Source organism: Sminthopsis crassicaudata, chromosome 2 (genome assembly GCF_048593235.1).
Source record: "Sminthopsis crassicaudata isolate SCR6 chromosome 2, ASM4859323v1, whole genome shotgun sequence".
Taxonomy (NCBI): Eukaryota; Metazoa; Chordata; class Mammalia; order Dasyuromorphia; family Dasyuridae; genus Sminthopsis; species Sminthopsis crassicaudata.
The window spans coordinates 210,213,656-210,239,857 of record NC_133618.1 but is presented as its reverse complement, the minus strand read 5'-3'; the positions used below and the strand labels follow the sequence as shown (position 1 = coordinate 210,239,857).

Sequence of the window (26,202 nt, the reverse complement as noted above, 5' to 3'; positions counted from 1 at the left end):
GCTTTAGGTCTATGGTCCTATTGTCTTTGGATAATACAGGAAAGAGGAAAATATATTTATCAGTTGACTAATGACCATCTTAGTATTCACATTGGTTCCATTGATTGTCAAGTGACAAAATAAATCAAATAAATGATTATAATGGATGGAGGACAAAAGATCAAGTGATTGATTCAAATTATCAACATTTTAAAAACTATTTCCTATATTCATTTTTATGATTCCTTATAGCAGGGACAATTAATGAGGAGTCCACGAACTTTGCTTTTTAAATACTATTATTCTAATTGTATTTCAATATAACTTAACTCCTCTGTAATCTAATGTATTTTATTTCATGAATTTAAAACTAATATAGGAGGTCAATAAGCTTCCCTATATCACCAAAAGAGTCCATGACACAACAAAGGTAGGCTTACATCTACTTTACAGTATCATAAATTTTGATTCAGTTTATGGCACCAGAATTTAGGAAGGACATTGATAAACTGCAAAGGAAACAAAAGAAGACAGCCAGAATGATAAAGAGCTTTGAGTCTTTGACACATGGAAATCTGTTTAAAGAACTAAATGTGTTTAGCTTAGAAAAGAGAAGACTTAATAATGATACAATGACTGCAAACAAAAATTCAAAGTCATATTATGTAGAACAATGAATACTTTTGAAATTTTGACTCTTGAGGGAAGAGCCAGGAAAAACAAGTATATAGATATCACATACAAGCACATTTAGGTTTGCTATCATGAAAAATTTCCAAGCAATTAGAACTGACCATAAGTGGAATGATCAATGGATTTCCTCTCACTAGTTATCCTCAAGCAAAAGCTGAATGATTTCTTTTTATGTATGTTGTAAAAGAAATTCATTTTCAGAATAGATCACAATTAAGGTCTGTTTCATCTCTGATATTTTGTAACCTGAAGAATTATGCCAATTTCACTCCCTCATTTGACAGTTGAGAAAACTGAGGCCCAGGGAGATTGATTTGCCCAAGATCATCCAAGTAATAAAGAATAAAGCCAAGAGTAGAAGCCAGATCCTCTCACTCCAAAGCCAAGACACCTCACACTGCCATTGATTGTCTCTCAAAAAATTTCTTGATATATAATTATTTTTGTTCACCATATGAAATAGCTATGAGGGTTAATAAGCTGTTTACTTATTGAACATAGCAATGTTAAACTGTTCTTATATGTAATAAAACCCATTGGTATTAATTTAATTTTGTGGGATTTAAAGGGAGATAGTAAGTCCAGTAGAAGAACAAGAACTTAGAGATCTAAAATTGAGACATGGCTGCCACATAATATTCAGAAATACTCATTCAGACTCTTAAAGTCCTGACCTTCTTATCTGAAAAAGTAGAATAATCATATTTGCAACCCTCCGTATCTCACAAGAAAAAAAGTGTCAAGATGAATGACAAAGGGTGAAAACTCCTTAGCATAGAAGGGATAGAAGTAAAAAGGTGTCATATGAAGTCAATACATCACTTTGGTGATCATTAATTCCTTCCAAGAACGATTACCAAATAAAGTATTTCATGTAGATACTTTTTGCATATTTCTATCATTGCTACAACTGGAAGAAGAAACATCTTTATTAATTATATTTGTATAATTACTCAGTGCTAGATACTTTATATATACATACTATATATGTGTATACACACACACATATATATTACTTAATTAATATATATATATATATATATATATATATATATATATATATATATATATATATATATATATATATATATATACACACACACATAAAGTAATTCTTTAGGAAACATAAGACTGTGAAAAGCTTAAGAAACAGAATGTCAGTTCCTTGAATCCCTATGAAATCAGAAGAATTCATTAGAAAAGTAACACTTGGCCAGTAAGTCCTTGACAATTTCCATTTAAGGAAAAATAATCCCAAGGGCCAGACCACAGATGCCACAGATGAAAAAGATTATGACAAATACTGGAAGAAAAAGGAAAGAAAGCAAAAGGGAGAGGAGAGGAGAGAGAGTTGGAGAAAGGTATGGAAAGAGAAGAGGGAAAGAGAGGAGGAAGGAGGAAGAAAGAGAAATTTAAAAGGAAGGAAAAGAAAGAGAAAGATGAGAAAAAAGGGAGAAAAAGAAGCAAAGGGAGGGAAATAGGGAGGCAAGAATGGAAAGTGGGAGGGAAAAAAGGGTGTGGAAAAGAGAAGAAAGGGGAGAGTAAGAGGGAGGAAGAAATGAATAATGAAGTAAAGGGATTTGATTTAATATTTTAAAAGTATAAGTATTATAGTAACCTTGTAAAATCACCTTGTATTTATACCTCACTTTTTTGAGAAACTTGAAACACTAACCAAAGTTATTTTATTCATCCCCATTCAACCTTTGAGTTAATTCATTTCTTTTAATTATTAAGTGTCAATAAGTATGCAAGATACTTGAGAAGAGACCCTAAGTTTAAATAATAGTCTTCACCTTCCTGAAGTTTACAATATAGTAGCATATTATAATGCAACACTCAGAACTATACATAATATAAAATAATAAAGGTGGCTAAGAAATCAGTATTATTTATCTCACTAATCTCTCAGAAAGGCCAAAGTACAGTGAGGGTAAGGAGTAAAAAAAAAAAAAAAAAAGTACCCTGCTGATGCTTGTACAGCAGCAGACTTGGCTTCTTCTATTTTATTGTCATTAGTCTCACAGTAATCACAAATCAGCTGGAGAGACAAGGTATCATGATAAAAATCCATCCCACACATCTCTTATAGTCTTTTTTTACATAAATATTGATTCTTACTAGTAGACTTCACACCAAGGAATTATGTGGTTAACAAACTATAATTAAGTTCACTTGCATAGTAAGTTAGCTCTACCACTGGATTTTTTTGAGCTTGTGCAAGTCATTTCTTTTAGTCTTAGTTTCCCTATAATCTACATTTTGAAGATATAGCAATAAAAGCACTTTGAAAAATTTTGGATGTGACATAAAGATAAGCTATTATTATTATTATTATTGCATTCTCCTAATATTACCTGGACACATTCCTTTTTTATTTTTTTTAACAGAGGCTCAATATAATACTTGATAAGTAATCTATTGACTCTGAATTTCTAAACCATGAAGTTTCCCAGATATACATCAGATACATTGTCAGAAGTTTTTTAAAAATTTATGCTCTCAATAGTATGCAGAAATCAAATAGTACATATAGAATATTTATGAATCAGAAAAGCTACTAATATCATAACTCAAAGAGGGTATATAACCTCTACAATCTGTATGCTTTGAAACACATCTTTGCACAAAAAATCTATTTGTTTATGAAAATAAAAACATAAGATATCTGAAAATTACATTCTATATTTTAGAACTATCTCCAGATCTGCCAATGAAATCTATAAAATATTTGAACAAAAATGAACAGAGGAGACAAATGAAAATACATACACACATGTATAATACAAATAAAATATTTGTCAAATCTGAATGGATAAAACCATTTTTACCATGCCTTTTCTAATATAATTCTAGCCTAATTTTGGCAAAAAATCTTTGTGGCTTGCTATTTTTAAACTATTTTACCACTTATTCAGTACCTGAGAAACATGCTACAAATATATGGTTTCTAAGTATCTGGGGGAAAGTGAGAAGGGAAGCTATATTATAAGCTTTAACAAGTACATGTCCACTATCTCTCTCAGTTTTCAAATATTTCATTTCAAAGCAAATAAAAATCCAGTTACAATCTTCTCTCCTACCTTTTTCATTCTTGTTGTAAAAAAAAAAAAGTAATGATAAGGGCAAGAAGAAGAAAGAAAAGGAGGAAGAAAAAAAAGTAGCAGCAGTTGCTACTGAGGAAGAAGAGATGTAAATGGAAGACAATAAATCTAAATAAAATAATGGGGAGAAAATTAATGAAATCCACAACTTTATCTCCTTTGTATAAAGAAAATAAATAAATAGCTATGCCTTTCCTCATTAATACAATTGTAAAAATTCTACAAATAATTTAAAAGCTGAGACCTTAAAGATCATATGATTCAACAATTTTTTTTTTAGAGAAAAGGAAACTTAAAGGCCAGAGACTGGTTGGAAGCTGAGTCTAGGAATCCTGACTTCCACCAGAATAGCACACTTCCCCTGACACTATCCTGCCTACCTAATTTAACATAATTTGTAAAGTCCACCGGATCACTGCATCCTTTTAAGAGACTGAAAAATGAATAACCATTCTACAGGAATCCCATGACTTATGAATATACTGACCTTATAAAGTAGTATGTATAAGACCTTAAAAAATATGCCTGCTTTTGCCAGATCTAGACTTCCAGAGAGCATGTTTAGACAACACAGCAATACAGAAAAAGAATAAGTGAAGAGCTAAGAATGAATTTGCTCAGACCTCTGTGTCATCTTGATGAAAAATGCTTCATCAAAGACTTAATACTATGTCATCAAAAAGTTGGATGTGACATCTATCACATATCTGACACACAGGTAATTCTGCTCAGAAACCATGAGCAGCTGCTGATTCAAATTTTCCTGTGATAAACATGACAGGAGACGGGATGACAGCAGTCTGGTGAGCCAGAAAAATGAAGAAATATCTCTCTTTCTAAATTAACAGAAAACTGTTTTGCTTTGTTTTCTTTTTCCTTAGTAGGCACCTTAATTCTTGGACAACTTGTTGGAACTTAAAAGTTACCACTTACCAAGGAATGTTATTGTTCACATTTTATCTTATTGTACAAAATTGACAATAATGGAAATTGCAACAGTCTCTCCAGTAAGATATCCACCTCATATTTAAATTCTTAATCTAAACTGGACTATGCAAACAAGAACCATCAAATGGCATGTTTTTCTGTTTTGTTTTGTTTTGTTTTTCTGGAATGAGAATTCAGAATCCAGCAGTTTTCATGCATATATCCTTAAGGATAATTTGATGAAGCCAAGATTCATTGTCATTTATTAAACCTTTCCCTGAAACATTCCTTGGGGTAAATATGAAAAATTCTGCAAAATATCTGACTGAAATATTCCTAAACTGATCAATATAAGCCTTCATTGTCCAAAATTAAATTCCATCAAATCCAACACACAAGATCACCACACTAACAAATAGCAATGGGCAATATTTTAAGCTCTCATTCCTCCAGGAAATAAAATGTCTTGTTGAAAACAGTCTAAAAAGCTAAGAAAAAAGTTTTCCTAAAAGCAATGCTAGTACTTATTTATTACCAAGATCCTCTAATACAAGGAGACAGTAGACAGGGGGTGTAAATGCCATGACAACATAGAAATCTATACTCTAAACACAGCTACGACTCTAGAGTGACTTACCTACTCGGAAGTTTGTGGCTGTCAAAGTGTCTGCCGCATGCCCATTTTCACTAATGAGAGTGGTGGTATTCCCCTTCTCACAGTTATTCTGACAACTGCCCTTGGTGCAGGTCACTTTACAGATGCTTGGAGTAAAGACCACCTTGATGCGACCAGTGTGGTTACTCACTGGGAGCGGAGGCAGAGAGAAAAAGAAAAACAAACAGATCAGCTTAGTATCCATTAAATTTCCTTCGAAGGTTTAAAAAAAAAAAAAAAGAGCACGCAACCCCGACAGGTTTTTAAGGAAGGAGGGAAGCCTTCAGTGTTCTCTGCTCGGTATCCAGTGGTGTCTCTGAAACAGGAGTAGGAAGCTTAGCAAACAGAACTCTGGGATGCACTCCAAAACCACATTTGAAGTCAAGTCACCAGAGTGGGATTAGTAATCACAATGCTGTACTTTATTCACAGGCAGACAAAGAGCAATACCCAGGGCATGAGAGATTAAATAGCCAACCCTGACAGGCAGATGTAATGTAAAGAGGTTGGCCATGCACCTAGTAAGGAATAAAATCTTGTGTCCTCCTCCGGCAGACTTTTCCTGTTTCTGCCGTTATTAAGTCACTATTTGCAGCCCGACCCCTGGAAATGTTTTAGGCATGCCGCGTGTCTGAGAACATCTGTCTCAAATCTCCTGGCACTCAGGTCAGAAGTGATCAAATCTTGTGACGCAGCTGCTCCGGCACAATTTTTTTCTTTCTTTTCTTTTCTTTTTCCTTCTTTTCTTTTTTTCTTTTCTTTTCTTTTCTTTTCTTTTCTTTTCTTTTCTTTCTTTCTTTCTTTCTTTCTTTCTTTCTTTCTTTCTTTCTTTCTTTCTTTCTTTCTTTCTTTCTTTCTTTCTTTCTTTCTTTCTTTCTTTCTTTCTTTCTTTCTTTCTTTCTTTCTTTCTTTCTTTCTTTCTTTCTTTTTTATTTTTTTAAACAGGTCTATAGCGTTATTTCTTTGCCCGACTTTAAGCAAAATATATTTTGTCTAGCTATCAATTCCATCTATCTAAAGAGAAGGAAAGTCAAGACAAGTGCTAAGAGCTATTCCGTGTTAAAATGTTACCTCGAAATTCTTCAAATTCTAGGTGGAACATGAAAATGCCCCACTTTTTGAAACCTAGATACTGTAAAGTGCCCATCAACAAACTTTGGATTACATTATCCTTGGCAAAGGGTGTGTTTGGCACTGATGATTTATTCACTTCAATAAACATTCATCTAGTCTATACATTCTTTCAGGTGTATAGTTGTAACTTTGATTTACTAACTTTAACCCTAGGAATTCAATTCAGTTAATCTCAGCAAGCATTTATACATACCATGTGCCAAAAATTGACCATACAAAGACAAAAGAATGTTAACAGCCCCTGTCCTCAGGGAGTTTAAATTCTACAAAAGGAGTCAAATTTGAGACAATATGGGTTATGAGCCCTAAGCAAATTCCTAGGGCAAGTAAAGTCTGCTTTCAATAGACCTAAACATCTTTTTATATATAAACAGCTAAGGCCCCAAAGTGGGCCACTTAAATAATATTTGTCCTTCCCAGGTCCAACATTTTTCATCCTCCCTCTCACATCTTTATTTCAAAATAGGATATAATCTATACTTCACCACTGTGCCCCAGAAACTCCTCCATCCCCAAGACCACTTCAGCCCTGGAATTCACACCTCAAAAGTACTTTCAGTTGCTGGAGGCCTTTGTCTGATGGAATGGCTCCTCCCACAGTTACCATTTAAGGAAGTTACCAGGGTCAGTTACCCCTGCAGCTGTTCATTTCTCACCACATTACAATCCAGACTTCATTATCTCCCCCTTACCCCCCCCCCACACACAGAGGCACAATGGGCATCTTCCTTCCCACTCCTATTTTCAGCTTCTTTTTATGTGTTATCTTCCTTCATTAGAATATAAACTTCTTGAAGGGAGAAAAATCTTCCTTTGCTGCTTGAAGTTGTCTTCCCAGCACTAGCAGGCTCCAAATAAATGTCTGTTGACTAGTTATATCTATATTCCATTTTAATTGGAACACAAGATTTATTATTTGTGATCATTCTCAAGACTTGTTCTACTTTGATGAATAATTAATCATAACATTGGATGCTAAAAGGCAAAAAATGTCTATTCTCCTGGTAATGTAAAATGTACATTTTAACAGCCATCTTTCTAAAAATGATAATTCAAAGTCAGTGATGGAACATTTTCCTATTTTGACTTTAAATTGAATACTTATGATGTTTTAAGGTGTAACAGCCTCAAAAGGAAATAAAACACTTAGCACCTATCTTTGAAAACAGAATTAATGTCTCCAGTCTATCTACAATAGAAGACTTTATAAGTAAACAATGTACGGTGCCTTCCAGGCCAACTGTCCTACCCTGCAGCTTCATTCCCCATACTCAAGAAAACAAGGCTGGGGCATCGTTGAGCTATTCTGATTGGATAAATCTCTGCCCTGGACCTGGCTAGGAAGGAATCAGATACTGAAACTGACTGTCTCCAGAACTGTTCCTCTCAAACCAAAGAAGCCATCCTTATTACCTCCCCATCCTACTCTATATTCAACAAGATGATTATGAAGAAAAACTTTTTCTTAGAAACCTTCAGGAAAATTATAAACTCTCAGGGATCCTAATTTGGCTCAGGACCTAAAACTGCAATAGATGTCTTAATTGAAAGAGGTGATCCTAATGGTGGGAATTGTGGGCACACAGTTGACAACTGAAGAGACATTTGGGATTAGTCAGGCCTTCATGTCACCTTCAATAATAATTATGTTTATACAGCACTTTACAATTTACAAATTTCATTTTCCTCTTTCCCATTCTCCCCTCCATGTTACTATTAAAAAATAATCTAAGGCAGAGGTATGACCTTCCTGCTCTCTTGATCAAAAAACCACAGTAGCTCCCTGTTACCCCTAAAATTTAATACAAATTTCTAAATTTGGCAGTTAAAGTCTTCCAACATCAGACTTAAACCTACTTATCAAGTATTACCTCTAATGACTCCTTTTATATAGTTTTGGTTACTCTGGAATGCCCTATTTCTCAAAACTAGAATTCAATTTCTTAAGTAACCTCTAAGGGTCTTCCTTTCCCTTTAAGGCTCAATTCGAAAGCTTTCCCTTTTTTCTCTGCCTTGAAGTACACTTGTGTGTGTAAGTTTGTGCAGATATACATGTGTGCACACATACACACATATAGACAAGCACTTTGTATTTAGTTATTTATGTATTCTAATTGGTGTTTGATGATAGGGGCTATCCTTTTTGCCCCCCACATATATTAGGGCCAAATAAATGTCTATTCAAGTCAATGTCTGCACAAAAATCTTGTGAACTAGGTAATGAATACATTATTTATCCCCATTTTACAAGTGATAAATCTAAGTTTCACTTAGAGATGTTAAGTGATTTATCTAAGATCACATAATATCTGTCTAAGCCTGAACTCAAACCCTGATTTCTCCTTAACCCAAGTGGAGTACACTTTCCACTATGTTGAACAGGTAGACCCCAAGTATGTTTCAACTGGTTACATGACTTCTCTCCCAAATTCCTACATGACTTCAGAAAACTGTCTGGACAAGTTTATCTTAGATATGAGGAAAAGGTAAAGAAACTGGAATATAAATTCTATAATCAGAAAAATCCATATGATATAACCTCTCTTCTTTTTTAACAGTATCACATAAAATTAGATCACATTTAGTTTTCAGACCATATTTATGATACCTTAAGGATATAGACTTTTTATTGATGGGTTGTTTATTCTTTTTGGTGGGGGTAGGGTGAGAAGAGGTCAGGGAATGGGATTAAACTAAGAAAAAAAGAGATAATATCTTTTCCCTTCAAATGCATATAAATTTGTATTTTTTCTGGCTCTTGGTACAATACTAAAATTAGATATATTGTGCCAACTATTTTGTCTCCTCTGGCATTGACATGTTGTACCAGCAGCTGCCATACAGATGTTCATACCTTCATCTAAATTATACTTACTTAGGGAAGTGGAGATCGACCATCCAAAGAAAGCAAGCCCTTAATCATTATTCTCATTTCTCCTCTCAGTTTACAGTAGTCACTTAATAGGCACTTGAGATTCTCTCAGTCTATTGTTTTTTAAAAAAATCTTATAATACTATTTGGCCAAAAAAATTGGCTTAGGATCATCTGGATTTTCAAAAGGCAAAGACAGTTTTATGTGACTCAATTCTGACTTTTACAGTGTCCACTTCTTCTTGGAAGGCAGAAGTATATTTTATTTTGTTTTTTTCCTAGTGTTTTACAAGTTATTCCGCTAGGAAGAACTCTACTTCTGAAATAGACAAGTCCACAATATGCCCTATTTTTCTCAGTACTCTGTTTATTTCTCTATTATAATTAACTTTGGTTTTAAACACCAGGAGTATGGTCATAATATGAGCACCTGCCCTAAGATCAGAGCAGCAAAGGTAAATGAGGTCTATCACCAGATTGGCTACGGAAAGGAGAATTTTTACATCTTAACAACTATAAAAAGTCTTTGAAACTATAAACTACTTTTGAAACTACAAAAGGTCTCTGAAAGACCACCAACTAAACTGCAGATGGATTATAATCCATGTCAATAGAAAGAGTACCCAGACTGAGGAAATGAAAGATCTTTGAAACACTGAGATAGATATATATGTAAATATATATATATATATATATATATATATATATGTCAGTGTTTCAAAGACATATAAATAGATAGATATAAATATATGTAATGCTAATTTTTTGTAATATCAGTAGTGACTCAGATGATTTCATCTACCTAATCATTATTCAGGAAATTGTAAACTGAAACAGCAATTTACCATGCTCCCAAACTTCTCTCTTTCTACCTATGAGTGCCAATATTTCAAGTATCTAGGATTTCATTAGTGGGAGCATTCTTCCTCCAGTGCAGATCACAACCTATCTTGCATCTTGATGTGTAGTCTTCTGTTGTTAAAAAGCAAAACAAAACTCCATCATCTGGAGACCAAGTTTGGAGGTGGATCTTTCAGAACTTGATTAGACTCTTCCTTTGATAAATGATCTGTCATCTGGGAAACTACAAAAAGCTTTTCTGTGATCCTTTGGCATAGCCATAAAAAAGCACTCATCTTCATGCTGCAATGTGGTACATAATAATTGTGGCACAGAGTAGGACTTTAATAGAGAGCATCCTGAGTTTACCTTTCTTAATCCACTAAAAAATCAAAGCCATACTTTAAGTGATAAAATTGATATCCAATGTACCAGGATACCAAGAATGGCCTATCAGAGAAAGCAGAATATGGATGTGGTTTTGTGGCTATGTAGCATAATGGATAGAGCATGGAACCTAAAGTCAGGAAGATCTGAGTTCAAATCCAGACTTAGATACTAAAATAACTCTATGATCCCTAGGCAAATCATTTAGGTTCTGTCTGTCTTATGGTCCTCATCTGTAAAGTGGGAATGATAGCACCTACCTTTCCTCCCATGGTCATTGTGAGGATCAAATGGAATATTATCTGTAAAACATTTTACAGACCTTAAAGTGCTACATGAATGCCAGCTATTGGTGTGGTACCTATTATCATTATTAGTTGAATCCTCCTAAGGGAGAGAATCCTCCTAAGGGCAGGCAATATCTTCCAAGAAAGAGAAACAACCTTCCTGTGGTAAAACCTATAAAACTTCCTATCAAGTGAATCATTCTAAAAACCTGCAGGTATAGTTTCATAATCAGGTCATAAGTAGGTTTTTTTCAGGGTGTTAGAGAAATTGAGCTGATATTTAACTGTCCCATTTATGGTCCTTTAGTGACTAAAGGCGAGTAATTCTTTGAAGGATGAGGGATGTCCAAAATGATATTAAGTTTAACAGACCTTCCTTAGTCAGTTTCTTGAGGATTATTCCTAAACTATTAGCTAGTTGGTTCAGTGAATAGAGTCCTGAGCCTGGATATAGGAAGACTAGCCTCAGATACTCACTAGCTATGTCATTTGTGGCAAGTTATTTTACCTCTGTTTGTTTTAATGCACGAGAGGTGGAAATGGAAAAATTATTCCATTAAATCTTTGTGAAGATAATTCCTTACAGGGTCACAAAGAGGTAAACACTACTAAACAACAACAAAATATTAAGATCATTAAGAATCATAGAGTGCGTTGAGCACCTCAAGAAAGATGCTGTGTAAAAATCCATGCTACTGCAATATCTGTTATTCTATCAACAAGCTCTTCTTTTTCCTAGAAATCCTGCTAGAAGGAAAAAACAAATAAGATCTCTAGTACTGATGTAAATACTTCCTTAGATAAGAATCTTTAGATGTGTTTCAACACATTTTTTCAGGTAAAAGGTATGTTAAACTAAAGAAGTAAAATAGGATAAGCCAAAAGTGTTATCCATTTTTAATACAAAGTTGAGAAAAAAATACTGCCAATGATCACATTATTTCTAATTCACTAAGCGCGACTTAGGAATCCAAGAGCACCAGATTAAGATACTGAATTTCTGATTCAGATTTATATAGTACAATTAGCAAAAAAATACTTAACACATTCTGGCCAGTACCTCAGTGAGACTTTGGCTATGTATAAATATGCAGTAAGCTTATAAAAATGAGAAACTCTATCCTAGAGTTAGATATGTTTCATTATATCATTGTTTGCTATCATTTCACTTGTGCTTAATTTTGCTATACCAATTAAATGCTTATCTGGGAAATTTTATATATTCCCCTCTCTCCCTGCTTTCCTCTTTCTATAAGTTTATAACTATCAGTTATGAGCCTTAAGGGAATACTTTATATACTTTGGTATGTTTCTTAGGCCTGCCCCTTTTTCCTTAATATTTCTCTCCTTCATGTAATGAATTCCTTCTCTATGAATGTAAAAACTGACCTTATTTGAATTTCCAGAAAGAAATAAAATATTTTTGAAAAAATAATGTATAATGTTTATGATGCTTTAAGGGAGCTATTAAGGCTTATACCCAACAAGTACTTTAGTCATCCAGCAGGACATGACTTGACGATCAATTTGGAGATAACAGAATTAGACAATAAGAAAGAATGTAAATAAGGCACACAAAAATAATAACAATGATATTTTAAGTGACTAATTATAAATAAAAGTTAACATAAAACAATTAAACTTGATTTTAAGTACATTAAAACACATTCATTTCAACATATAGCATGTAATTTGGGGTTTAGAATGTGTACAGGGAAGACTAGTACTTGAAGTGTAATAGCTTCTGAGCTATTTTCTGATCAGCTTTCTACCTTTGGTATCTACCTGTTCTACCTCTCACCCGTGATTCTAAGAAACTGTACCATGCACAGTAGCCACACTCCATTTTGGCAGATGGGCTAAACCAGGGTAAGAGTAACCAAGAGGTCTTGGTGCTGGGGAGTGCTTAGAGCTTGGTTAGACACCAAAGATGTCAAGGTCATCTACTACATCTCAAGCCATGACCAGTCTTGATTTTGCCACTGGATTGTGATGACTATGAAGACAGAGTGAGGCTGACAACTTCAGACTCACTTAAATCTAATTTATAGACAAATCAAAAGACATCACTCATACTATTTTGCTATATTTACTCATATCTTGTCCTGTGGAACCAGGCAAGTGATGAAGCAGCCAGTGTAGATACAATGGAATCTGTGTTCCACACAGGAATCCCAGACCACAGGGTCATCTTATTGGAAGCAGCAGTGAAATTTGGCAGGGCCCTAGGTGTCTGGACAGTCTTTTAAGGAACAGGATTGTACTGCTCACCTTCTGATATGAGAAAATGACCAAAAAAGATCCTCTAAAAACTGTTTATAGAACCTGGGTTTGATTACCACAGCAGGCAGGGAACCCACCCTGTGGTCAAAACATAACAAAATGTACAAAAACTTCTGCAAAGATGATTCCACTTACCATCAGTACATGAAATGTACACTCAGTGATAGACCACACAAAATCTAATGAATGTTAAAGATGAACAGCTCTCATTATGAGAGAATTCAACAGGATTCAAATTCAAATAGCAGCCCCAGGTGAAACAGGACTAGCAAATGAAGACCAGCTTACTGAAATCAGACTTGGATGTATGTTTTTTCTGGAGTGGCTCCAGTGAGGTGGAGCACCATGAGCTGATACCGGCTTTGTAATAAAAACTAATCTAGTCGACAAACTTATATGCTCCCATCAAAAAGAGTGAACACAAGCTCATGACCATGCAACTGCCATTGGCTATTATGCTCCTTATGCCTATGCTCCAACCATAATGAAACTGATGAGGTCAAAGAAAATAATTATATGAAGACGTTGAGAGCCTTATCATCAATGTGCTAAAAAGGGCAAGTTTATAATTCTGGATGCTAGCGTAGCCTCAGACTACCAGTCATGCCAGGGATCCTTGGGAGGAATAGAATCCGAAATAGCAATAGCAATAGTCATTTGTTACTGAAGACTTGTGTATCTCATGATCTTCTCATCACCAGCATTGTCTTTTATTTACCTAAATGCAATAAAATTTTCATGGGTGCACCCTTGCAACAAACATTGGCATCTGATAGATTATGTGATTTTAAGAAGAAAAGACAAACAGGATGTGAGAGTGATGAAGGCAATGTGTTGTGCAGAGTACTGAACTAATTATAGACTTATCCTCTTCAAGCTTAATATTCTCATTCAACAAAAGTGGCGGCCCCAATACAAAATTATTACCAGAAGAATTAATGTCAACAAATTACAGACTTCTCTAAATGAGAATAGTTTGTTGCTAACTTGGAGGAAAAGTTGAATCAACTACAGTTGGAAGAAGTGGAGCAGAAAAAAGGTAAGCAGCTTTCAAAGATTTGGTATACAGCACTGCATTTGTTCTGGGTCAGGACACTAACAAACATCAAGAAAGGTTTGATGAAAATGATGGGGAAATTCAGATGTTGCTCATGAAAAATGAGCAAAGTTTGCCAGAAAGATACTTCATCCATCACCAACAAGGCAACATTTAATTCTATCAAAGATAAGGTATTAAGCAAAGATTAGAGAGATGTAGGATTCTTGGTTCAGTAAGAAGGCAGATGAAATTCACTGTTGTGCTGTTAATAACAATCAAAAATGCTTTTATGATGCCCTGGAAGTTATTTATGGGCCAAAGACCTATGGAACATTTCAATTTCACAGTACTGATAGAGCCACATTGCTTAGTATAAGGAAATGATCTTAGAGAAATGGACTGAATACTTCCATAGTGTTCTCAACAGACCATCATCAATCAGTGCTGAAGCCACTGACCACTGATTTCAGATTGAAGTCAGTCTCTACCTACATGAAGTTCTATTTCAATCTCCTCATTTTCTACATAAGGACATTAAAGGTCAAGAATGATTAATTGCCGTCTTTGGGTCACAAAATAAGTCAGTGACAGAAGTTGGGCTAGAACCACCACATCCTCCAACTCCAAACCTACTACATTTTCTATTATATCAATCTTTGAACCAATAACAATGGAATCAATGGGTCAAGAAGATTATTATTTTTGTAATTTTTACTGCATCTAGTAAGACTGAAATCTAAAAATGGTTTTCCAAGTTTGTAATTCCATCAAACAAGTGAACCTATCCGCCACTATTTCCCCAATATCAATATTTTGTAGTTTTTATTATTATTATTTTACCATGTTGTATATATCTCAAAGATCTAATTTGCAGCTCTTGAATTATTAGCAATGTCGCATTTTTTAAAATTAATAATCTGTGTTTCCTCTTTTGAAAATTTAAAAATTATCCATTCACATTCCAATGTAGACTGGGAGCTCCCTTGGTAAATGTCAAACAGTTTATTATATAATTTCAATGTTAAGTTTTTAATTGCCATAGAAACAAAACTGGAATAAGAAACCAGGTTCTTCATCTAATCCACTAACTTTCCCCCATTATTCCATATTGTCTTTTCTCTCCCACAACATTTTTAAATTTAACTGTATGAAAATAACTGTGTCTAGAATTTCTTTTTTCCTCTTCTTATCCTTCTTGAAGACTAAAAACTAACTCTACATGTAGCATTCTGAAAGGTCACTGGTTTTAATGATACTGTGTCTACAAGTTATAAAATCTGCAGTATACCAAAAAGCCAAGATTTAATCAGCTAAAAGCCTTTAAAAGGGACATGATGTGAGCTGTTTTTCTGTGAATGAATAGAAAATGTAAACCACCACTGAATCCAAAATCCTAATAATCTCTGAGTCCATATCTAAGTATCTTAAAGTATCCCCTGAAACTATTATTTTAGGTTTCAGTTCAAAAGTTGATCTTTGTGAGACTCTTTCTCTTAAAAAAAGTATTTAATAGATACATTTTAAAAATTATTTTCACACCTGAGTGGAATGTTTTCCTTGTAAAGGATCAGGTATTAAGTAGATTCAGAAATAAGAGTCTCTTTTATCATCTGGAATATCATATTTATTTCTCAAGGCGAATATTTTAAGAGTTTTTCTTCAGCCTCATTTAGACAATCCTCACTACTCTAAGGTCATGAAACACTTACTTCTTAAACAGGAGTACCCAATAATCTGTTTAGAAGGAACCACTCCATAAAAAAGTCTGTGTTTGTTTCATCTCCCTAAACAAATGTTCAGTTGATTTTTAAAAGCAGAGTTTTTAGTGTTAGGCCTACAGCAGATATTTCTAGAAAAAATAACTCACATTTGCAGAATGTTTTAGAGTTTACAAAATATTGCTTTTTATAACAACCCTATAAGGTAGAGAGTATGGTTCCTATCATTCCTAACTTATAGATAATAAAACAGATTCAGAGAAGTTCATTGGATTGGCCAGGGACCCTCAGTAGCTGAGTCCCAAACCAATACTTTTTCTCTACATCTCACTATTAATCAGATGAATGATTCGAATATTTTAAAAGCCTCTTGAAATAAAACTAGGTAAATGAATATACACAGAAAAGACTTCCAGTCAGTCTTCAACTTTCTATGAACATTTGTTAAACTAATATCTCCTTTTTTTATTTTAAAGGGTTTTCTAGCACTCAAAGACAGACATTTTTACTGCTTCTACGACTGTCCTCTTTTCCATTTTTGGGTATCTTAACAGATATTCTCCAATGTCAACCCAGTGTGCCAGTGCTATTTCTGTAAGACAAGGAAGTTGAAGTCAAAGTTCATGATATATAAAATGTTGCCATGATAATGAAATATTAAACATTTTTTCTTTTAAAAATGTTGCTTTTTCTCTTTTTTTTCTACAAAGACTCCAATTGCTCTTGAACTGCTATGGAAAATAGCAAATCAACTTGTTCTTCATGGAATTAGACTACTTCAAAACAGATTTTTTCAAGAATCCCCTTAAGATCATACTTATCATCTGCTAATTTTCAGTAGAAACTAAAGTTGTCATACAAAATGGGGAATCAAAGAATAAGAATTATGAATTTAAATGAAACATCAAACATCAAGAGATCATAGATTTAGAATTAGAGGAACAGACAAGGTCCTCTAGTGTGATGGTTCACAAAGTGTAGGCTGGGGACAGACTTTTAAATTTCTAATATGGTAAATAGCAATAACATGATCCACATAAACAAAAGTTGTAGAGTTCCTCAATAATATTTAAGAGGATGAAGGATCTTGAGACCAAAACAGTTGATCACCTCTACTCTAGTCCAAAACCCTCAATTGAGTGATGAGATCACTGAGACCTATAGATACCACACAATGAACTATTAGCAAACTAAAACCTAAAACTCAAATGAAAAGCAAACCACTTTGGATTTTGTAACAAGAAAGAAGACATGAAGATGCATTTATGAAAATTCCAAAGAACCTGTAACTACTATGAATCAGAATACTTTCTTTAAAATATCCATTAATATGAAAGAAAAGTCCTATACATCTATGGGGACATAATACAATCCAAGGTAGGGCATTAAGTTAGTTAAAAAGGCTTCACAGAATCACAAAATTTCAGTTTACCTCATCTTTAATATAAATTAAATAAGTCTTACTTGGGTTGGAGGAGGGGCAAGGGGAGTAAGTGTGGACATAGGAGTGGAAGGGGGAGAAGAGAGATAGTTCAGTTACAGCATATGAAATTCAAGCAAAGAGGCTGATACTGTTGCTAGATTAAGGCCCATAGCTGCTACTCTCAGGATCTCCCATACCCACTACTCAGCTACTAAGGAGCCCCTTGGTCATGACAAAAGGACAATTCCATTTGCCCAAGAAATGTTAACTGTTGGAATTAGCTCCACTTTCCTACCCTTGGGAGCCTTGTTGAGGCCAAAGAAAGAGTAGACACTTAAGTTATCCCTTCTCTGAAGCAATTCAAGATATGAAATGGTAATTAAGTGTAAAAATGAAAGATAGATGAGATGGAAATGGAGAAAAAAATTCATGTTAGAAGAGAGATAAGAATGTATTTATAAAGAAGGAACATCCAAAGAGACAAAGAGATGATAACTTTTGCCAAAATGTCCTGAAATTATAAATCTCAAAGGAGACTTTAATGCCATCAACATGGTACTATTTTCTTTTTTTTTTAATCTGAATTTATTTTTTAAAATTTTTATTGTCTTTTTATTTACAAAACATATGCATGGGTAATTTTTTCAACAATAACCCTTGCAAAATCTTCTGTTCCAAATTTCCCCCTCCTCCCCATTCTCTCCCCTAGATGGCATATAGTCCAATAAATGCTAAATATGTTAAATTATATGTTAAATAAAATATATGTTTACATAATTATACAGTTATTTTGCTGTAGAGCCATGTCCATCAGAATTGATTATCATATAGTCTTGTTGTTGCCATGTATAATGATCTCCTGGTTCTGCTCATTTCACCTAGCGTCAGTTCATATAAGTCTCTCCAAGCCTCTCTGTATTCATCCTGCTGGTCATTTCTTACAGAGCAATAATATTCCATAACATTGATATACTATGATTTACCAATCATTCTCTAATTGATGGGAATTGATTCATTTTCCAGTTTCTAGGCACTATGAAAAGGGCTGCCACAAACATTTTGGCACACGTGGGTCCCTTTCTATCCTTAAAGATCTCTTTGGGATATAAGCCTAGTAGTGACACTGCTGGGTCAAAGGGTATGCACAATTTGATAACTTTTTGAGCATCATTCCAAATTGCTCTCCAGAATGGTTGGATCTGTTCACAGTTCCATCAACAATGTATCAGTGTCCCAGTTTTCCCACATTCCCTCTAACATTCATCATTATCTTTTCCTATCATCTTAGCCAATCTGAGAGATGTGTAGTGGTATCTCAGAGTTGTCTTAATTTGCATTTCTCTGATCAATAGTGATTTGAAGCACTTTTTCATATTACTAGAAATAGTTTTCATTTCTTCATCTGAAAATTGTTCATATCCTTTGACCAAGCTTGATTTCTTATAAATTTGAGTCAATTCTCTATATATTTTAGAAATGAAGTCTTTATCAGAACCTTTGAATATAAAAATGTTTTCCCAGTTTGTTGCTTCTCTTCTAATCTTGACTGCTTTAGTTTTGTTTGTACCAAAACTTTTTAACTTAATATAATCAAAATGAATCTATTTTGTGATCAATAATGATCTCTAGCTCTTCTTTGGTCACAAATTCCTTCCTCCTCCACAGGTCTGAGAAATAAACTATCCTTTGTTCTTATAATTTATTTATAATATCATTCCTAATAATATCATTATTTATAATATCATGATCATTCTAGATCATGAACCCATTTTGAACATGGTACTATTTTCTTAAAGGGTACTTGAACACTTTTTTTTCCATCTGGCACACAGGCAGACATGTGGAGGGAAATGACTTATTGCATTTTATAAACTTTAAATTCTGCTTTTCTGAATAAAGAAAGGAGCAGGAGGACAGTACAAGAGAGGAAACCACAACCACCTGAGGATTAAACAGGCATTTGGAACTATTCAGACTGCCAGGCCACAAGTATATACCTTGGTTTTCTTTTGAGGTAGTCCAATATTATAACAGTCGGTGAAAATCTAGAGCAACTGAAAATAAAATTATATTTTGAAACTGCTTTTACTCTAAGATACTGGAAGAAAAGTTGAAGATGCTCTAATTGAAACTGGGAAGTTTTCCCAAATGTCAGGATGACTCCAAGATTTTAAAAAGAGACAACAGAGAGAGTAACCAGAAAAAAAGTCTAGGACACTAATTAATGGTAAGGAAATTTATAAGTTATTTAAAATTGTAAAATCAGGGAAATGAAGCATATAAAAAACTGATGTCATTAACTTCCTTTCTTGACCAATACACATGCAAACTACTCTGTAGCCCAGATTTAAATTACTCAATCAATAGACTCAACTATTCCATTTGGAGACTATTGCCAAATCCATATAATATTAATTCTATTATTAGAAATTTTTTCTGTCTAAATTCTCCTTATTTCATTATTTCATTGCATTCTACAGTTATGTGCCTTTAAATGTGTTGCTCAAAATCACAAAGACTATTATCTGCCAGTTAGTTTTTGAAAAAATTGCTATACATAGTCTAATGCTGTTTGTAAATCTTCCAGTTGTTAATTCTTTTTACATCAATAATTTTTTGGTTCTTTTCCTTTTTGTATCCTTCCAAGACAGTGATCAGAAAACCATAAAATCTCAGAGTTAAGAAGAATCTCAGAGGTAAATGCAACTCTAAAATGAAAAATCCTCTTTAAAATGCCATCAAAATGCCTCTGTTTGAACAAAATTCTGGAGGTACCTTCTGCAATAACATGTTCTCTCAAAAGAATAAAGTTCCTTTCTTTGTTGCTGCTGTCACTATATTTCCTTGCATTTCCAATGTGTGGACATTGCATATCTATAGTTTCCCTGATACCTTCTTATTTTTCAATTTGACTTATTTAAAAACTCCTCCTAAGACTAGTAAGTCAGTAAATGGAAGGAATAACACAGCATCATCTCTCACTCTCTTTCTGAATCTATTCCTCATCTGTAAGATGGGGACAGTAATACTTACACAAACTATCTTATAAGGTTTCGAAGAGCTACTTAAATGGGAGATATACTTGGGGCTATTTAGTCAGTCCTCACATTCAGCAAGGTCTTCAATATAATGATGTAGATATGATTCCTGAGACAATTTCAAAGAAGAAAACTATATCAATAGACAAATGAATTAATTTTCAATATTTGTTAAAATTCTAATTTAATTGGAGTCTTTTATGCCCTTAAATCATGTGACCAAATTAGTTTTTGAGGCAAGTATCATCTTCATGTTGATTTTTCAGAGAAATAAAAAAGCTAGTTAATAATGATAATGTCTAGTGTTTCTCTATTTCTAAAGAAAAAACTTGGTTTTCTCTGCTAACCCGTGGCTTATGAGTACAATTCTTTCAATTACACAGAGATTATAGAATGATAGAGCTGAAAGAGATCATTTAATCCAATATTCCTTCTACTATATTTTACAGATAAGGAGATTAAGAGTCAAAAATGTTTGTCACATCTGATACTAGACCCATGTCTCCTGAAATAAATAATACAGTATGTTTTCCACCACTTTATACTGTCTAACCCATTCTCTAGTCCCACCAGCCAAATTTTTTTTAATTTAATTTTTATTTTATTTTATAATTATAACTTTTTTTTTTGACAGTACATATGCATGGGTAATTTTTATAACATTATCCCTTGCACTTACTTCTGTTCAGATTTTTTCCCTTCCTCCCCCAACCCCCTCCCCCAGATGGCAGGCAGTCTTATACATGTTAAATATATTACAATATATTCTAGATACAATATATGTGTGTAGAACCAAATTTCTTGTTGCACAGGAAGAATTGGATTCAGAAGGTAAAAATAACAGTTTACACTCATTTCCCAGTGTTCCTTTTCTAGATGTAGCTGGTTCTGTCCATCATTAATCAATTGGAATTGGATTACCTCTTCTCTATGTTGAAGATATCCACTTCCATCAGAATACATCCTCGTACAGTATCATTGTTGAAGTGTATAATGATCTCCTAGTTCTGCTCGTTTCACTTAGCATGAGTTGATGTAAGTCTCTCCAAGCCTCTCTGTATTTCTCCTGTTGGTCATTTCTTACAGAACAATAATATTCCATAACATTCATATACCATAATTTGCCCAACCATTCTCCAATTGATGGACATCCATTCATCTTCCAGCTTCTAGCCACTATGAAAAGGGCTGTCACAAACATTTTGGCACATACAGGTCCCTTTCCCTTCTTTAGTATTTCCTTGGGATATAAGCCCAGTAGTAGTATGGCTGGGTCAAAGGGTATGCACATTTTGATAACTTTTTGGGCATAATTCCAGATTGCTCTCCAGAATGGTTGGATTCTTTCACAACTCCACCAACAATGCATCAGTGTCCCAGTTTTCCCACAGCCCCTCCAACATTCATCATTATTTGTTCCTGTCATCTTAGCCAATCTGACAGGTGTGTAATGATATCTCAGAGTTGTCTTAATTTGCATTTCTCTGATCAATAGTGATTTGGAACGCTCTTTCATATGAGTGGAAATAGTTTTAATTTCATCATCTGAAAATTGTCTGTTCATATCCTTTGACCATTTATCAATTGGAGAATGGCTTGATTTCTTATAAATTAAAGTCAATTCTCTGTATATTTTGGAGATGAGGCCTTTATCAGAACCTTTAACTGTAAAAATGTTTTCCCAATTTGTTACTTCCCTTCTAATCTTGTTTGCATTAGTTTTGTTTGTGCAGAAACTTTTTAATTTGGTGTAATCAAAATTTTCTATTTTGTGATTAATAATGGTCTCTAGTTCTCCCTTGGACACAAACTCCTTCCTCCTCCACAAGTCTGAGAGGTAAACCATCCCCTGTTCCTCCAATTTATTTATGATTTCGTTCTTTATGCCTAAATCTTGGACCCATTTTGATCTTATCTTAGTATGTGGTGTTAAATGTGGGTCCATGCCTAGTTTCTGCCATACTAATTTCCAGTTTTCCCAGCAGTTTTTGTCAAATAATGAATTCTTATCCCAAAATTTGGGATCTTTGGATTTGTCAAACACTAGATTGCTATTTTTATTCACTATCTTGCCCTGTGAACCTAACCTATGCCACTGATCAACTAGTCTATTTCTTAGCCAATATCAAATGGTTTTGGTGACTGTTGCTTTATAATACAGTTCTAGATCAGGTACCGATAGACCACTTTCACTTAATTTTTTTTTCATTACTTCCCTTGAAATTCTCGACCTTTTGTTCTTCCATATGAATTCTGTTGTTATTTTTTCTAGGTTATTAAAATAGTTTCTTGGAAGTCTGATTGGTATAGCACTAAATAAATAGATTAATTTAGGGAGTATTGTCATCTTAATTATATTCGCTTGGCCTATCCAAGAGCACTGAATGTCTTTCCAATTATTTAAATCTGACTTTATTTTTGTGGCAAGTGTTTTGTAATTGTGCTCATATAATTTCTGACTCTCCTTTGGTAGATATATTCCCAAATATTTTATACTATTGACCGTTATTTTGAATGGGATTTCTCTTTGTATCTCTTGCTGTTGGATTGTGTTGGTAATGTATAAAAATCCTGAGGATTTATGTGGATTTATTTTGTATCCTGCGACTTTGCTAAAATTCTGAATTATTTCTAATAGCTTTTTAGCAGAGTCTTTGGAGTTCTCTAAGTATACCATCATGTCATCTGCAAAAAGTGATAATTTGATTTCCTCATTTCCTACTCTAATTTCTTGAATCTCTTTCTCAGATCTTATTGCTGAGGCTAGAGTTTCTAGTACTATATTGAAAAGTAATGGTGATAGTGGGCAACCTTGTTTCACTCCTGATATTACAGGGAAAGGTTCTAGTTTATCGCCATTACATATGATGTTTACTGAAGGTTTTAAATATATGCTCCTTATTATTTTAAGGAATAGTCCATTTATTCCTATACTCTCAAGCGTTTTTAGTAGGAATGGATGTTGGATTTTATCAAATGCTTTTTCTGCATCTATTGAGATGATCATATGGTTTTTATTAATTTGATTATTAATATGGTCAATTATACTAATAGTTTTCCTAATATTAAACCAGCCCTGCATTCCTGGTATAAATCCCACTTGGTCATAGTGTATTATCCTGGGGATGATTTTCTGAAGTCTATTTGCTAATATCTTATTTAAGATTATAGCATCAATATTCATTAAGGAAATTGGTCTATAGTTTTCTTTCTCAGTTTTCGATCTACCTGGTTTAGGTATCAGTACCACGTCTGTGTCATAGAAGGAATTTGGTAGGACTCCTTCAATCCCTATTTTTTCAAACAGTTTACATAGCATTGGAATTAGTTGTTCTTTAAATATTTGGTAGAATTCACATGTAAATCCATCTGGTCCTGGGGACTTTTTCTTAGGAAGTTGGTTAATAGCTTGATCTATTTCTTTTTCTGAGATGGGACTATTTAGATTACTTACTTCTTCCTCTGTTAATCTGGGCAAGCTATACAGCCAAATTTTTTGATGTGTCACAGCTTTGATCTAGGTGTGCAACAATAAAAAAGTCAAGTTCCTTTAAAGAAATACCTAATAGGATCCATGACAGTGGGGAGCTGCAAAAATTCTCATACAAAGGGGAAAAAAGCCACAACTTCAATTGTATCTTTACCAGACAGCTTTAAGAGTTATATGCATGCATTCTGACTCATAATTCTAAAGTAAAGAAAGAAGGAAAAGAGACACTATTACTTAGTTCTATGCTCTGAAAGTATCAGATAAGATGAAAGGTAATTGATCCAGCATCAATCTAGATTTCTCCAGACAGAGCAGTTTCTTTTTCTTCTCTTTTAAATGGGTAATAACACACACACACACACACACACACACACACACACACACACACACACATTCTTAAAAACTTTCTTAATTTCTGATCACAGAAAAACTAAGGTCTTTTTTTTTTTTTGGTCTCCCTATATAAAGCCCATCTTCATGTAGATCTGAGGACTAAAGTATTGTTATATTCCAGCAGTAATATTATTTAAGTAATTCTTAAATAAAGAATTCTTCTTTGTTATGAAATTTGGATGCCTAAGTTAGCACTATAATAAGATGCCCATAAAGTCACCTGCCTGTCTCCAGTCAATCATGTGAATTAGCTCAGTTTTTAGGTACTTTAGTAAAGAAGCACCTTAGCTGCTTCTGGACACCTTGGGTAACTCAGTGCTGAAGGTCTCAGGTGAGTAAGCGAATATTAAGCATCAAACTTATTTATTGGCTATTGAAGAGGAAGTATAGCTTAGTGGATCTTTAAAAATAGTGACCTTATCCCTGGGTGACTTTACTTCCTTTAACTCTTCAGCTGAACATCAATTTTGAGATGGATATGACCAAGTTAAGAGACAAGCTTATAAGTTCAAGAGTTCTAGGATATTCTAAATCTTCAGTTAATGTAGACTACACTTCAGGAGATCCTGGCAACTATTCTAGTGCTCTTGGAGAATAGAACCACCAGGCAATGGATCAGCCAAGTCCTTAATCATGATAGATAGAAAATATTTATCTTGAGGAGGACAGTGCAGAGGCAAAGTGACATAAAAATCCCTATTGAGTAGTCCCACAAAATGTTGTGTTTTAATATTTCTAAGTCTCAATCTCCTTGAAGAGAATGAAAAGAATAACAGTAACTAGTACTGCAATTTAACTTAAGTTTTCTCTCTCAATCAGTCCTTCTTAGACCTTTTTGGGTGAAAATATTTCTTTTGTGGAAATATATCTGTCCTAATATATGTTGTGTGCTGAGTACCTTTCTTCAAAGGTACTTTAGGAGATCTTTTACATCAGCCAAATCCTAAACTTAAATAAATCTTCTCTGGGACTTTGGTATGGGAATATAGAGAGCCAGAGTATGAGAAAAGGTAGTTAATGCCTCTTAACTCCTCTAGGACTAAACTTGGTCTGTACTATATGTATATGTGTACTGAGGGGTGGGGAACAGAGAGTGGGAGGCTGGTTCCAATGAGATGAACCCATTAATGGAGTGGAGTATAGCACCATGGTCCCATTGGGTCTAGATGCAGTGTGTAACAAACAAAAAACAGATCTCTGCATTTTAGAGTTGAAAGGCCTCCTCAGAGGCCATATTCTTCAGCTAACAACAAAAAGAATTATTGACTATAACATATCCAATATGTGTTTATCTAGTCTATGTTTGAACATTTCTTATGAGAGAATGGTGGAACACCTCTTAAGGCAATCCAATCCAGTCCAATTGTAATTGTTAGGAAGGTTTTCCTGATGTAAAGCTTAACTTGGCCTGTTTGCAATTTCCATCCATTGTTCCTGATTGTGCCTCTAGATACAAATGTATTAAGTCCAAACCATCTTCCACATGACAATCTTTCAATTACTTAAAGTTACTTTCATGTATTCTCTGAGTCATATCTTTTTATAAGCTAAATATTCCTAGCTACTTTGACTCAAAAAACATGGCTTTAATCTCTTAAACATTCTTGTTGCTCTCCTGTGGATGGTATCAAGTTTATCAATGTCCATATTCAACTCTGACAGCCACAACTGACCACAATACTCCAGATGTGGAATATTTTGGCAGGGTACAGAAGGATAATCACCTCCTTATTCCTGGAAGTGATTCTTCTTTTAATATAGCCCAAGATCACATTAGATTTTTGGCTACCAAATGTGATTCTGTGATTCACAGGACATATATCAGGACAGCACAAAGCAGAACTTGTGTTTTCCCTCCTTTTTCCATAAACTTATAAATTCTGACAACTTGTAGCCAAATGACTTATACAAGTCAAATAATCTCTCAAGCCTTCAGTTTT

General features: G+C 34.0%; 1 protein-coding gene across 2 annotated transcripts in view; it reads right to left on the bottom strand.

Annotated features, from left to right (window-relative positions):
• Positions 1-26,202, bottom strand: part of LTBP1 (latent transforming growth factor beta binding protein 1) — a 475,937-nt gene that overhangs the window by 248,942 nt on the left and 200,793 nt on the right. For both annotated transcript variants that reach the window (XM_074288158.1, XM_074288159.1), the window contains exon 5: positions 5,341-5,508. In XM_074288158.1, coding sequence (XP_074144259.1) covers positions 5,341-5,508 — 168 coding nt within the window. The remainder of the gene's footprint in view (positions 1-5,340; positions 5,509-26,202) is intronic.